The 13,791-nt window shown below is 45.9% G+C and overlaps 1 protein-coding gene across 2 annotated transcripts in view; it reads left to right on the forward strand.

Annotated features, from left to right (window-relative positions):
- The window catches only part of LOC121685703 (SLX4 interacting protein), a 49,859-nt gene that overhangs the window by 19,367 nt on the left and 16,701 nt on the right, over positions 1 to 13,791 (forward strand). For both annotated transcript variants that reach the window (XM_042066375.1, XM_042066376.1), the window contains exon 5: positions 13,618 to 13,695. In XM_042066375.1, coding sequence (XP_041922309.1) covers positions 13,618 to 13,695 — 78 coding nt within the window. The remainder of the gene's footprint in view (positions 1 to 13,617; positions 13,696 to 13,791) is intronic.

The following is a 13,791-nucleotide window of genomic DNA, read 5'->3' on the forward strand; positions in this document are numbered from 1 at the left end:
CTCCGGGTTTGCGTGTGGACGGGCATGAGAGGGCATAATAGCTGCCTGGCACCAGCCACCAGTGCCAGGGCTCAGCTTACCCTTTGGCAGCTCTGTGCCACTCTCAGTTCTCCTTCCCCGTCTCATCAGCGCTGCACCAAACCCCTGCCTTGATTAGCGGTAAACCCTGCGGCTAGAACAATTCACAGTCTTCAGTGTCCAAATGCACTCTACTGTGCACACATTGTCACATGCCCTTCAGCTTGGTTTCCGATTTTTTTTTTCCAGTGGTGACTCGGTTTTGATATTCGACTGAACAAAAACAGACCAATAAAAAGAAAAATGAATTCGCAGCATGGCCTTTTAAAGATGATTAGTCACACTGGCCTATTGTCCAGTTGTGAGGACTTAAAATAGGGAGCGCTTGCAGCTCAGAAAAAGAAAAGGAATTATTTCACAACTGTCTTTATTGCTGTGATTTCCCATTGCAGCCACTGTAGTCACCATGGGTTGGACTTATTGGTCACCTTGCAGTGCTCTCTGCTTCTGGTTTATGACCTCCATGGGCAGGACAGGTTATTGTGTGTGTGTGTGTGTGTGTGTGTGTGTGTGTGTGTGTGTGCACTTATGTGTGTGTACGTGTACGTGTACGTGTATGTGTGGTGGGTGTTAACGGCACCCTGATGGTGCTGCAGTGCCAGCACAGGTGCCATGGGTAACAGTCTTGGCGTGGTGTGTGTGTGTGTGTGTGTGATAGGTGGAGTGGTGATGGGGGGGTGCTGAGCGGGGGGCACACCTGGCAGGCTGTGGGCTGAGCCCCTGTAAGGCTGCGGTGCAGGCATTTTCCCAGGCTCCCAGATGAATGGTCACTAATAGCCGTGGGAGAGGGCTTTGCGAGCGCTGCACAGTGTAGCACTGACGCCTCTTGGCAGCCCTCAGAAGAGAGGGCTTAAGGCAGTGCTGGCTGTGACCGCCACTGCACGAGATACACACACACACACACACACACACACACACACACACACACACACACACACACACACACACACACACACATATACATACATGCATACATACACACACACACAGTCACTCATGTACATATTTATATACATGCACACACTCTTATACTGTATACACACTCATACACTTAGCACAGCAACTAACACACACACACACACACACACACACACACACACACACACACACACACACACACACACACACTCACTCACTCACTCACTCACTCACTCACCACACACACACTGAGAGCAAGTGTTGCAGGATAGCTTTACGCCCCGGAGAATGTGTTTACGGACCATACGAGCTCTCCCATCAAAGCAGGCCAGCCGGCCGGAGCCTGGCACTGGCGGCAGGGGAAGGGGGGGGGGGGGGGTATGGGGGGGGTGCTGGCTGCGGTGAACGGCCGCCCTGTAGGGACTGGACCGCCAGCCGGCAGGGCGCTTTGGCCGTCTGAGTTCTGACACCTTAACGCCTCTTCTTATTTGATTTCCTCTTTATATATATATACACACACAGTTAAGAACAAAATGATTCATATCCCTGGCAAATATTGATGTAATGTTGATTTTCTCTTGACTAATATGTTTGTTCTGACTGAAAATGACACTGCCACATGCCATAAGGTTGTAAGACAATGTGGAAGAAACATGGAATAAAAAAAAATCATTTTTATCTTTTTTTTAATTTTTTTATGAAAAATGGCATGTCCAAAATTATTCATACCATTTTTAAATAATCAATGGAAACATCTTTATTTACCATCAAAGCTCTCAAAATGGTTCTTATAGTACCTACCAAGCCTCTCCATGTCTCCACAATGATTTTAGACCACACCTTTTTAACAGCAATCCGGGTTTTCAGTCAGGAACGATTATTTGCCATCACTCCTTGTGCTTGTGCTCACTTTTTTGACGAGTTGAGGTCTGGACTCTGGCTCTGCCACTCTAAAATGTTGATATTGTTCTCAGTTAACCATTTCTTGCCTTGTTTGGCTGTATGTTTTGGATCATTGTGTGGTTTAGTGGTCCAATGATGCCAATTGGGTCAGGTCTCTCGGCAGACTGCCTGATCTTTTCCACCAACAATCTCAATGTAGCCCCTTGTTTTAGTGTTACCATTTACTTTGAGAAGTTCACCAGGTTCCATTGTCTGAAAAACACCCAAAACTAATATATTTCTATAGCTGATCTCCACATTGTGGATGGTGTTTTGGTGGTTGAAATTTTGACTCCATCTCAAAATGGATCACTTGGTCATCTTGGATGCTGATCATGGATCACTAATTTCCAAACATGCACAACTCAGCTTAACCTTTATAAGGGCAAAGAATTTAGCTTTCGCTGGATTTCTTTTTGACCCAGGGACATGGCCTGAGATTGGCATAAAAAAATAAGCATTACATTCCAATGACACCATGTCCATTTCAATTGTGGGGGTTAGAAAAGTATTCGTTTGGGATGGGGGGGACCTGGTGACCTTCTCAAAGTAAACGGTAACACTAAAGCAAGAGGCTACACTGAGATTTTGGAGGAAAAGATCAGGCAGTGTGCCAAGAGACCTTCCCCAATAGGCATCATTGGACCATTAAACCATACAATGATCAAAGGGTATAAATAATTTTGGACATGCCATTTTTCATAAAAATGTAAAAAAAAAAAAAGATATATATATATTTTTTTGATTCCATGTTTCAACCACATTGTCTTACAACCTTTTGGCATTTGGCAGTGTCATTTTTAGTCAGAACAAACATATTAGTCAAGAGAAAATCAACATTACATCAATATTTTGCCAGGGGTATGAATAATTTTGTTCTTAACTGTGTGTGTGTGTGTGTGTATATATATATATATATATATATATATATATATATATATATATATATATATATATATATATATATATATACACTACTTATTTATTTGGTTTGAGTCTGCAGCGGGGTTGGGGCTGGGTGATGCTCTGAAACTCATTTTGAAGTGCCGTGGAATGGGGTTGGGGTTTACAGATGGGAGACAGGCATTTTTTTGTGCAAGATTGAGGGAAGAGTTTTCCATTTGACAAGCATTTTTATGCTCTGTTTTCTTTTTCCTGAGAAAGCAACCACTTGTGCACTAGCTTTTTTCCTTTCATTGCTTTTTAAGTGTGTGTGTGTGTGTGTGTGTGTGTTTGTGGTGTGTGTGTGTGTGAGCGAGCCTGTGTGTGTGTGTGCGTGCCCTCAGCGGTGATGTGCCTGCAGTGGCATGCAGTGTGCGTGTCTGAGAGAGAGAGAATGTGTGAATGTTAATACTTGCGTGTGTGTTTGTGTACGTGTGTGTGTGTGTGTGTGTATGTATACGCCTAAGAAAACTGCAGTCAGGTCCGTGCTGTGACACATAGTCTTTCTGAGTGATAGATTTACTGTAGTCACGAATGCCAACCGCTCTGAAATAGAGGGTTTTGACAAAGTACTTAAAAGCATGCTTTTTTACTCGACTGCTTTTTTTTTACTCGATTTGTATTTGTGTGTGGTCGTGTGCATGCACATGTTGATAACGGAGAGGGTTAAGAACATGTGTGTAGTGTTGTCACGACACCAAAATTATGACTTCGATACAATACCTGCCATAAATATCTCGATACTCGATACTGAAATGATACCACAGCGAAATAAAGGACGCAGACCTCCTCCAAGTGTATTGAGTCATTTGTGTTGAATTTGGTGCACTTTTGTAGCCTGGAAAATCCAGACCCTGGTAATCTAGAAAGATTAAGGGTCGGGCCACGAACAATGTAATGGCCCAACTCGAGGAGCAGCAACAAGCATGTATTTGAAAATCTCACTGCACGCAATTGGATAACACTAGACCAATATTTAGGCCTACTGTCCTCCAACGTTGCAGCACTGTCTTCATCAGTTTAGCTGGTTCTCCAGGATGCAAGGGGTAAAAGTAACGTCCATCATTGCTCATTGCCAGAGTGTCTCGCAGAGACAATTCCATTGTGCTCTCGTCTTGCGAGGTCTCTGGATTTCCAGGGTAGCACTTTTGTAGTGTACAGGTCAATTCTGGGTTCTAAACTTCTAAACTTCCTACATAATTATTATTTTTATATTAGTAAAATAGTAGTTTGTGTGTGATTAAGTCCTTTATTGTTTATTATAATTCATTTACATTGTGTTGTGTTTTGGCAATAAAGGACCTTTAAATAGCCAAAGTAGGCTAGATCAAAGTCCGTGTAGATCAAGGTTATTGCATGCAAATCACTGAATGCTATGCAGAATGGCCTAATCTTTAGGCCATCTGATGTAGGCTACCCTAGGCCTTCCCATGTTTTTGGGATTTCTTTGACAGTTACAAAGGGAAAAAAAGTGAAGATAGTCTTCTTTGCTCCCAGTGTAAGTTTCAACCACTTAGGTCTTTGTTAGATACACCATTACCTGTTGCAATATATCTGTAATTGTGTGTGTGTGTGTGTGTGTGTGTGTGTGTGTGTGTGTGTGTGTGTGTGTGTGTGTGTGTGTGTGTGTGTGTGTGTGTGTGTGTGTGTGTGTGTGTGTGTGTGTGTGTGTGTGATTTTTGTGCATTGCCGTTGGGGAACCCTCCCTGTTGCTACTGCTCTGTGTTTATAAACGGCCGTCTTCAAAGGCGCCTCTCGTCCTCTCTCCTCACACACACACGCCCACACACACCACACACACGCTCTCACTCTCTCACTCTCTCCTCTCGCTCTCCCTCCTTCTGTTTCTCTCCCTACCTGACACCCCACCCCGACTCCCACTGTTGTTATTTGTGGTCTAGCGCTATGTGTCTCTACCCTCCCCGTCTGTGTATGTGAGGCATGTGGGAGCGCTACCCTCCGCTACCTGCCCCATGCCCAGGGACCCGTGAGGACAGGGGAGAGGGGGGTTTGGTGCTAAAGGGTAAGGGGTGGGGGAGAAATGCCTGTGTGTATGTGTGTGTGCAATCGTGTGTGTGCGTGTGTGTGTGAGGGTGAGGAGAGGGGATTAGGGCTAGCTGGACGTAATGGAGACCTGTGGTAGAGCTGTGCAGATTCCAGAGGCTGGCCTGGAAACGGACCCCCCCCTCCCTTCCATCACACACACACACCCTCCCCTCCATCACACACACACACACACACACACACACACACACACACACACACACCCTCCACTCCCCTCTATCACACACACACACATACACACACACCCTCCCCTCCCCTCCATCACACACACGCACACGCACACACACACACACACACACACACACACCTCCCCTCCCCAGCACCCACCGAGTCCCAGGTCTATGTCTCTGCCCCTGTGCCAAGGCAGCGACGACGAGCCCCTGGTGCCACTGTTGCTGTGTAAATCCTGTCACTAAGCCGCACGACACACTGTCCCAACACAGCATTGGCAGACGCACATGTGATAAGTCATAGTTACACACACACACACACACACTCATGCAGACACAAGCACACACACACACACACACACATACAGGACTGCACACAGATACATTACTGTAACACCAGCAACTATAATTTGTGAATTCTTTAGGCACAAAGTAGGCTGTGGCCCCTGACACAGTGCAGATGTATCGGTTTTGGCTGTTGTCTCCCCTGTCTTTCCGCTATATTTCTGCTATATCGACATTTCCCCCACAAGGATGACTTCCAGAAAGAAAGCTATCTATCATATGGACACCAAAAAAACTGAGCAGAGTCTCCATTGAAATGAATGGGACGGATAGACATAGTCCAGGCACTGACAAAATGAGTAGGCATTATCACTGTTGACAAGACCTATTTGTTGCGGGATGATTTAGCTCAGCTGGCCTTTGCCAAGCAGTGCAGAGCTGTCTAGCTACTGAATATGGACGACAGCTTGTGCGGTGGACTGGTGTTGAAAACACAAGTGGCTGGGTAGCAAAGGGCCAGTGTGTGAGTGTGAACCTTTAATCCAGTTCATTACAGTTCACACACACACACACACACACACACACACACACCTCTTTGGTCAGCAGCTGAGATCTGTGGAGTGAAACCGCAAGCTCACCACTGCTGTCACCCCAGCCTCTTTTCTGTGTAATTACTGTTGAGGAATGGGAGCCGGAGCACGGTATTCATGTGACCAGTTCCCCTCGCAAACCATGAACACACACACACACACACACACACACACACACACACTCTCTCCATGAACTCAGGGTAACTATGTCTCCTGACCAGAACACTGGCTTTAGGAATTAGCCGAGGAATCAGAGGATCACTTTGTTTTTCTTTCTACATATGATTGTGTTTTCCTTTTTCTCTCCTCATTTTCATGGCGTGGACATCAAAGATTTCCCGCTCATTTCCTCTTTCACCTCTTTTCAGGAAAACAGGTGACACCCACCCCACCCAACCACCACCTCCACCTCTGTCTGCCAATTTGTGTCACGGTGATTCATAGCTATCAACACCACGCAATGTCACATTGCCAGGCCTTTATAAAAACGCTATTTAAACACCTAAACGAGTGTGTCGGACTCGGTTGAAAAGCACATGTTTCTCAGCCCTTCCTTTCCTTTAGGCTCCAGCATTAGCTCACTGTCACGAGCTAAGCGAGCGGAGCCGAGCTGCTGCAGTCCAGATGGCGAAAAGGTCTCGTCCAGGTGCGCTGCTGATGGGTGCCCCAGCTCCCTACAGACAGGCTCTGCACATGCCCAAAGTGAGAAGACGAATGGGGAGTGAGGCGAGCAGGCGGGAAGAGGCCTGGATCCAATGAAGGCCAATGTAGCTGTGCAGGAGGCACCAAAGCCCCGACACAGCGGATCAGCAGCAGGCACAACAGCACATAAGTCAGGCAGGGCTGCAGGCACTCCGGCTCTCAGGCTCAGGCCCCGCACACCATTCATCTACTGGAACCCAGTGGGGCTGACTGACCTTTGAGAGAGTGCTTTGTTTTTGCCCCCAAGTCGTTCCAGAATTCCCACCGAATTCTATCTGAAATTCTGCCCAGTTATTCGTCATTATACCATTCATTAATGCCCATACTCCCAATGGCGATGACTAACCTTTGGAGGAGAGAGATTTTTAATTTTGTTATTGCAGAGGTATACCCTACAGGTCTAGAATGTACCTTTTAGTATCGCTTGAGTTATTATATCATCAAATGGATCCTTCAGTTTGCAACCTTTTAGTCACACACAGTATTTCTCATCGTACTCCTTAAAGGGGCTAAGCAGGTTCCTTCTTGCCTCCCCTCTCAGCACAGTCACTATAGAGCCTGTGCATGTCTGTCAGTGGATGTGAATGTACGCAGGATTGGACTTTTCAAGCTTCTTATTTGACCTGGTGGTTTGGAACAGTATGTGCTTGGTGCAGGTGTGTCGTTAAGCTTGAGTACGTCGAGTGGTTGTCATGTGGAAAGAGATATTGCTGGGAAAAAAGGCTAATAATAAAAATAATATAAGCCACCCATAGCTGCCTTTTTCTGAGGCTGCAATCAGTCTTTGTTTATGTGGAAGGAGTGTGGGAACTGTTGATTTTAAGAGGGAAAACACTCTTGCTCCCTTCTGTTTCATTGGCCCAATGATCTCATGCTGTCCTAAGCCACAGGTTTTATGTTGGAGAAGTGTAGGTGGTTAATTGTTGAGTTTGGACATTTTAATAAAAAGGGATTTTCCTCAATGAAACTGTGTGGGTTTGTCAGACAGTGTATGACGAATTTTACTCTGATGGGTTTTCTTTTTTCTTTTTTTTCCCTCAGATGTTCTTTTAAAGCAAGGACCAGTAAGCAGTCTAGTCGTGGCCACCCTATTCGCTGTTGTTCTGTTCTCTGGAGGAGGAGGTGGGGGTTGGGGGGTGGAAGTCTCCCTGATGTGTTTACATTTTGCTCGAACTGAAATGATTGCTTCTCAAAACAAAGATTTCCTAGTGCCTGAGAACGGCGAGGCGATGCCAGCACATCAAGGCGTGAACAGATTTTGGCTGCAGTTAAGACAACAGGGCTCATGCTCCACCCTAATATTATTGTGATGACTTCAGCTTGTCCGAATAGGATAAACAGAAGATAGCGTAACATCGCCATTGGGATTGTTCAGACCTGTCCCCCTGGCATTTTGCACGCTTCGCTGTCAACACACTGTCTTTCTCTTTCTCTCCAAGTGCTGCTACTGAATTTTTTTGGTCAGATTATGTCGAGGGCTCGTAGTGTTATTGAAGGAGGCTTGGTTAGTTGACTTATTTTCTTTGTCATTCTGTGGTCCTGTGTCCAGTGTGCTCATTGGCCCGCGCCATCACGCTGGCGTCTTTCGTAACCATTGGGGAGGGGTCACCCAAATGTTAAATTGAACACTCATGTGCAAATATTGTTTCAGGTGGACGTTGTGCAGAACGATAAGGCGCACTGGCTGAAGAGCCGAGGCTATGGTTACGCAGCGAGAGAGTGATGTTCTTCCAGGAAAGCCCCGTTCCATTCTTACATGTGGTGTGTGTGTGTGTGTGTGTGTGTGTGTGTGTGTGTGTCCGTCCGTCCGTCCCCCCGTCCCCAACACCGCCCCCCCCTTTCCTCCCTCCTCAGTCTGCCCTAGTTACAAGCACAAAGAGATGTGGACAAAGCCTATCCCACCTGTATATTTCTATATCCTGAACAAGTTCATCAGAAATGTTGAGGTAGTCTTGGTTCATCTCCAGTGACTAACATTACCATCAACCTTTTGTTAGCATTTTCTGTTGTTTTTCACCCAACCAGTGATTGAAACCCTTGGAGTTCTGGGGGGGTGGTGACGGGAGGGGGTTGTGGGGTCCACTGGTCCACTTTGCCTTTGCACTTTTGAGTCGTGATGGCAATCATCCAGTGCTGTACTCCATTTTAGTGCACATTCTTTTGACATTCTTTTGGTTTGTTGACTTTTCTTCCCCCTCATTGTTTCACCAGGAAGTGGTGAAAGCTTAGTGTGTGTGTGTGTGTGTGTGTGTGGGGGGGGGGGGGGGGGGGGTGCATTAACAAGCATTAACATACACACAGCTTTACATACACAAGCTGTATGTGTTTCAGCTGTGTGGAGTCTGTGGGTAAACATATTGTGTTGTTGTCTTGTTGTGGTAGGTTATGACAAGGAGCTGGCAAGGCTCAGTGCTTAGGAGCTGCTTTTCAAATCTGACAGAAACTGCTGCTCTCCAGGTGCACCTCCACCAAGAGAAATGCATATCCGGTGTCAATGTGTACTGCATTTTGTAAGTCATTATATGATTACACCGTAATTGGTGGCCCGATTCCCGATGGCCCATTGCCACGTGTTAATCGGTCATGCACTGCTTGCCTTCCTTGTGGGGAAGGTTTGTCACAACATATGCTTGCTACATATGTACAGCTCAAACAGCAATATTAAAGCAACCTGTCCCGTCCTGTCAGATAAACCTCGTAAACCCAGGCAGGCAGGCAGGCAGTCAGTCTGTCTTTCAAAGAGGCAAATCAAAACAGCGTCATGTGAGCACTTGTGAATCTCGGGCAAAAAAGGGACCCTTTTTCTCCCCCCGCAGCAGATCAGAGCACGGAAACAAGAACGCGGCAATCACTTAGCGTAAGGACCCTGGGACGGGCGCCAACAGCAACTCCCACTCGGCGTAGGGAGCTTTAAGAGTCAGAGCAACAGCTGATGTCTCAAGTCATGCCTCTTGGTGGTTCCCAACTCTGGGTCCAGACATTCTAGTCTGCCTTGTCCTGGGAATTGGCAGACTCAAATCACCAGGGGAGAGGGGAAAGAGAGAGCAAGAGAGAAAGACAAGGGAGAGAGAGAGAGAGAAGGAGAAGGAGGGTGTTTGGTAGGGAGGGGAAAAAGGGGTGAAGGGTGTTATCCATCCAGTTTTAATGGACAAAAATGGTAGCTCCCCAAACACAGCCTGATGAGCTGTGAGAGCAGATCATTCCTCTTGCTCTCCCTCCCACTCCAGAAATGGGAAGAACAAACTCAAGATTGATACCAATCTGCATACTTTTCGGAGAAGGCTTGGAGTGTTGTGTATTTAAAGCACAAGAGGGGAAAAACAGGGAAAAAATTCCCTAGGACCTGGCTGGGTTATGAACAAGACTAATGTTATGACAGAGTAGCTAGATTTTCACATTATTTTCTCATGGTCTTGTTGTCAGGCTGAAGGTGGCACTCATGGGTGGCAGGTTGCTGTGGAGACCAGCAAAAACTGGATTGATGCAGTACAAGCCATCTGTAAACAAACTGTCAAGCTACTGTCAGAAGATGACAGGTAATTTACTGATATTTGGCAGCGTCTGATTGATAGGATATTAAATTCTTTGTTTTTTTTTTTGGCCTGCTGCTGAGTCTCCCATTGTTCATTACACCATAAAACCCCTCAGGTTCTCTGGAGCTGAATCCTCTCATCGTGTAGTGGGGCAAATACCTAATCACTTGAGCTCCGTCTCCCTGCAGCAAGTTGTCCTTTCTCTCACGAAACTATAGAAAGATGATGGCATTGTTTAGCATGGGAACCCTAGTCTGGAGTCTACAGAGGTTGGGACAGTGACATAAATCTGTCTGCTGGAGCCTGCTTGGCAGGTCTGTCAGCCTTCACTCTGAGAAGAAGACTATTTTCCAGTAAGAGTGGTTTAAAACATGATCTCTAAGAAGCGTGGCAACAATCGGTGTGTAGTGTTAGGAGAACTAGCCTAGCCACATGTTTTGTAAACTCTGAATACGAGGGAGGAAGGAGTGTATCATGAAGAACTGTTTGCGTGAGCTTGGGCAATGTGTCTTGCGGCAGTTCATGTTTGTCTTGACAATTTTCAGTTGTTTCCATGATGTAGCGCTCTTAGTAATGCCAGTTATTTATGGAAAATATCACTGGACCTCGACTGCAAAAATGACACAGCAGGAGTGTGGAGAAAGGGTGCTGTTAAAGCATTAAGTGAAGGGGGGGTGGAGGTGGACCCATCATTCATTTGCCTAAAGTTACTCTGAGGCAGTTTTGTGGCTTGCAGACAAGGTAATTACATGTCATTACCTGCGGGTACACTGCAGGCTTTCTTTTGAAGTGTCACTGTTGTTCAAGGAGCCATCATGAGTGTCATCACTCGTGGAGAGATGAAATGCGCTCTTATTGGTCCAGTCTGGCCCCGACACGCCCCCTCCTCATTTTCGACAGGTGGTCGTCTGAAGCCAAAGTTATGGATCTCTGTCTGTCGGCGCTAGCCTGTCGGTCAAGTATTCATTTGCCAGCATTGTTTGTTAATGGTCATGTTAAATGGTAACAGTGAGAAAAGCTCAAGGCAGGGAAAAAATACCAGAAATTCTCATATGTATGTGGTGTGTTTTAATGAATGTGCACTGTTTGTGAAACTGAGGGGGTGGTAGTGGTTGCAGTATTTTTTCGGTACCCCCCCTACCAGCCTGGGGCAACCTACAGTACTTCAGACAGACACAGAGTCTGCATCTCTATCGTGGTCACAGAGAGGGCTCACACAGCATTGCATGCCTGTTGTCTTGTTTACAAAGCACAACTGGATTGCTAGCGTGTTAGCCAGACCCTTCCCCTCCTCACTGACAAATTCCTCTCGGATTAGGCAACAGTGCTGTGTCTTTTGCAGACTGTGTCTTGCATTCCTTCAACAATAGCAAACAACATTGGGTCAGTAGATTTGTTTCCCTGTATGCACGCTGGTTTTAAATAAAACCCAAGTGAATGGGTGCATGGTTTTGTACCCTACGATTTTCATTTCCATGGCTTTGTCCTTTAAAGAGGGATCAATTGCTGTCTAGCAGACTACAATTAAAGGCCATGAACTTGCTCTACTATGCAAAGTTCACATGGAATAATAGGATTTGAATGCAGATTAGCACCACATAACTTGCCAAGCACAAGACAGTGATGGGGATTATTCCCTGATGAAAAACACTGACTGCTGAATGCTGTGCAACAACTGCAACAGAGCAGATCATCAGATCATATAATGATACAGGGGCGCTGCTGGGGGGTAGGCCGATTCTAAGGGCCCAGTACTGATGGGGGTCCCCCAGAGACCTTTTGAGCTTTTGGTTAGTGAACCAAAGCTTGGTGTTCTTGCTTCTCATCATTTATCACTGCCTATCATTTGGTCTGTAGTGGGTTAGCCAATCGAAAACAATGACACATTTAGATCAGAAGGCTGGAAAGTTAAAGTGGCAAGAGATCTGAGGGGCATTAGGAGGAGGAGGATAAGGACCCAGGAGGTGAGCACTTTTATTGGCTTAGCCTGGACACGGCACAATTGAGTTGAGTTGCTCTGCTCATCTCTGGAGTCTGTTGTCAGCAGAAAAAAGCCTGCAGACCAGCCATGGAACAACAACACGTCCGATTTCCTTCCCCAAAGCCAGTGAAGCATGATGAATTCATCATCCGGCGTCCACACCAGTGGAGGCAGTAAATTCTTTGGGCGGTCTGTCAGCCTTATTATTGAGTACATCAAAGGCTCAGCAGCCCCTGGCATCACTGAGCGGCCATGCCAGAGCTGTTGACAAGGCAGTTTCAATTTGCACAAGGCCTTTTCTGCTCTGGCCTTTAAGCGTTAAAGGTGCACTCCTTGATTGTAATAGAATACACGTTTTGTCAAATTCAGCAAACTTCTCACGGTCTCATAAAAAGTCCATTGTGTGTGTGTGTGTGCGTGCGTGTGCGTGCGCACTTACTCTGGTGTTCATACACAGCGCTTGTTCTGTGAATGGGAAACTAAAAAAGTGGCTCGGACTGAAAAGTCCTCCTTTTGGAAACACTGGAACACACATTTGTATCTGTTCTAATTACTGTGGACATGTGGACAGTCATTTCTTTATTACCTTATTTTAACCTTTCAGCACGCTAATAAAGGAGCACTGAAGGAAAGGGTGTTTTTATGATTTACATTTAAAGTATTCAGCATACTCTTTTGTTCAAAGTGAATGTTGGATTGGCTTTTGAGCACAAATGTCAACACCTTCCGCAACAGGATGAAAGAATAGGTTTTTATACCCCTTGGCGTGAATACCCAATGGCATTTAGCACTAAGGTGGTAAACAGTAATTTGTCTAAAACCGATGAAAAAAAATTATGCTCCTGAACCTGGAACAACATCATAGTGCAATACTACTGTAGGTGCTCTGGGCATGCATCAACAACATCAGAAACATTATTCATTCAGTGTAGCTTTAAAATGAATGACGTTGTTGATGTAAGCTAAAAGAACCACATTGTGTTGCTTGAACATAACACTGCACCTGAAACATGGCCATTGAGTGTCATGACTCTCAACCCCATGTCCTCTTGTTCAGAGTGTTTGTTGGTGTAGAGGTGATAAGATCTATCCACATATCCCACATGCGTAATTGAAGCCACTCTTTTGCATTTGGAAATTATTTGCTCTTTGCGGCAGCGCCTTTCCTTTTCTTTCTCTGTCTTTCTCTCTCTGACCCGCGTCATTGCCTGTATCAGCATTCATTTGAATACCACAGGCTCCTGACAAGCGCTGCCCAATTGATTATAGGCCAGCTATGCATTATGAAAATGTTCAGTGTCTCCTGTGCAAGCCGGCACCATGTATTGTCATGATGACTCCGAGCTCTTTTCCACATCGCCAACCTGCCCACCTTGCTACTGAGTTAACTCTGTGTCTGTTGTCTTTGGCAGGGCCCTCCTTTCGCCTGGCAGCGTACTTCATGAAGAGGCACGCCAATCTCAGATGCATCGCCAAACAACGTCACCGAGGTATGCCACCAGCTGGAGATGAGGATTTGCCTTTAAGGGGAACTTTGTAGAGGAGCTCGTTCACATCTGTGCATATTCAGTATTGTTTTCTTACTA

This window comes from Alosa sapidissima, chromosome 16 (assembly GCF_018492685.1).
Source record: "Alosa sapidissima isolate fAloSap1 chromosome 16, fAloSap1.pri, whole genome shotgun sequence".
Lineage (NCBI taxonomy): Eukaryota > Metazoa > Chordata > Actinopteri > Clupeiformes > Clupeidae > Alosa > Alosa sapidissima.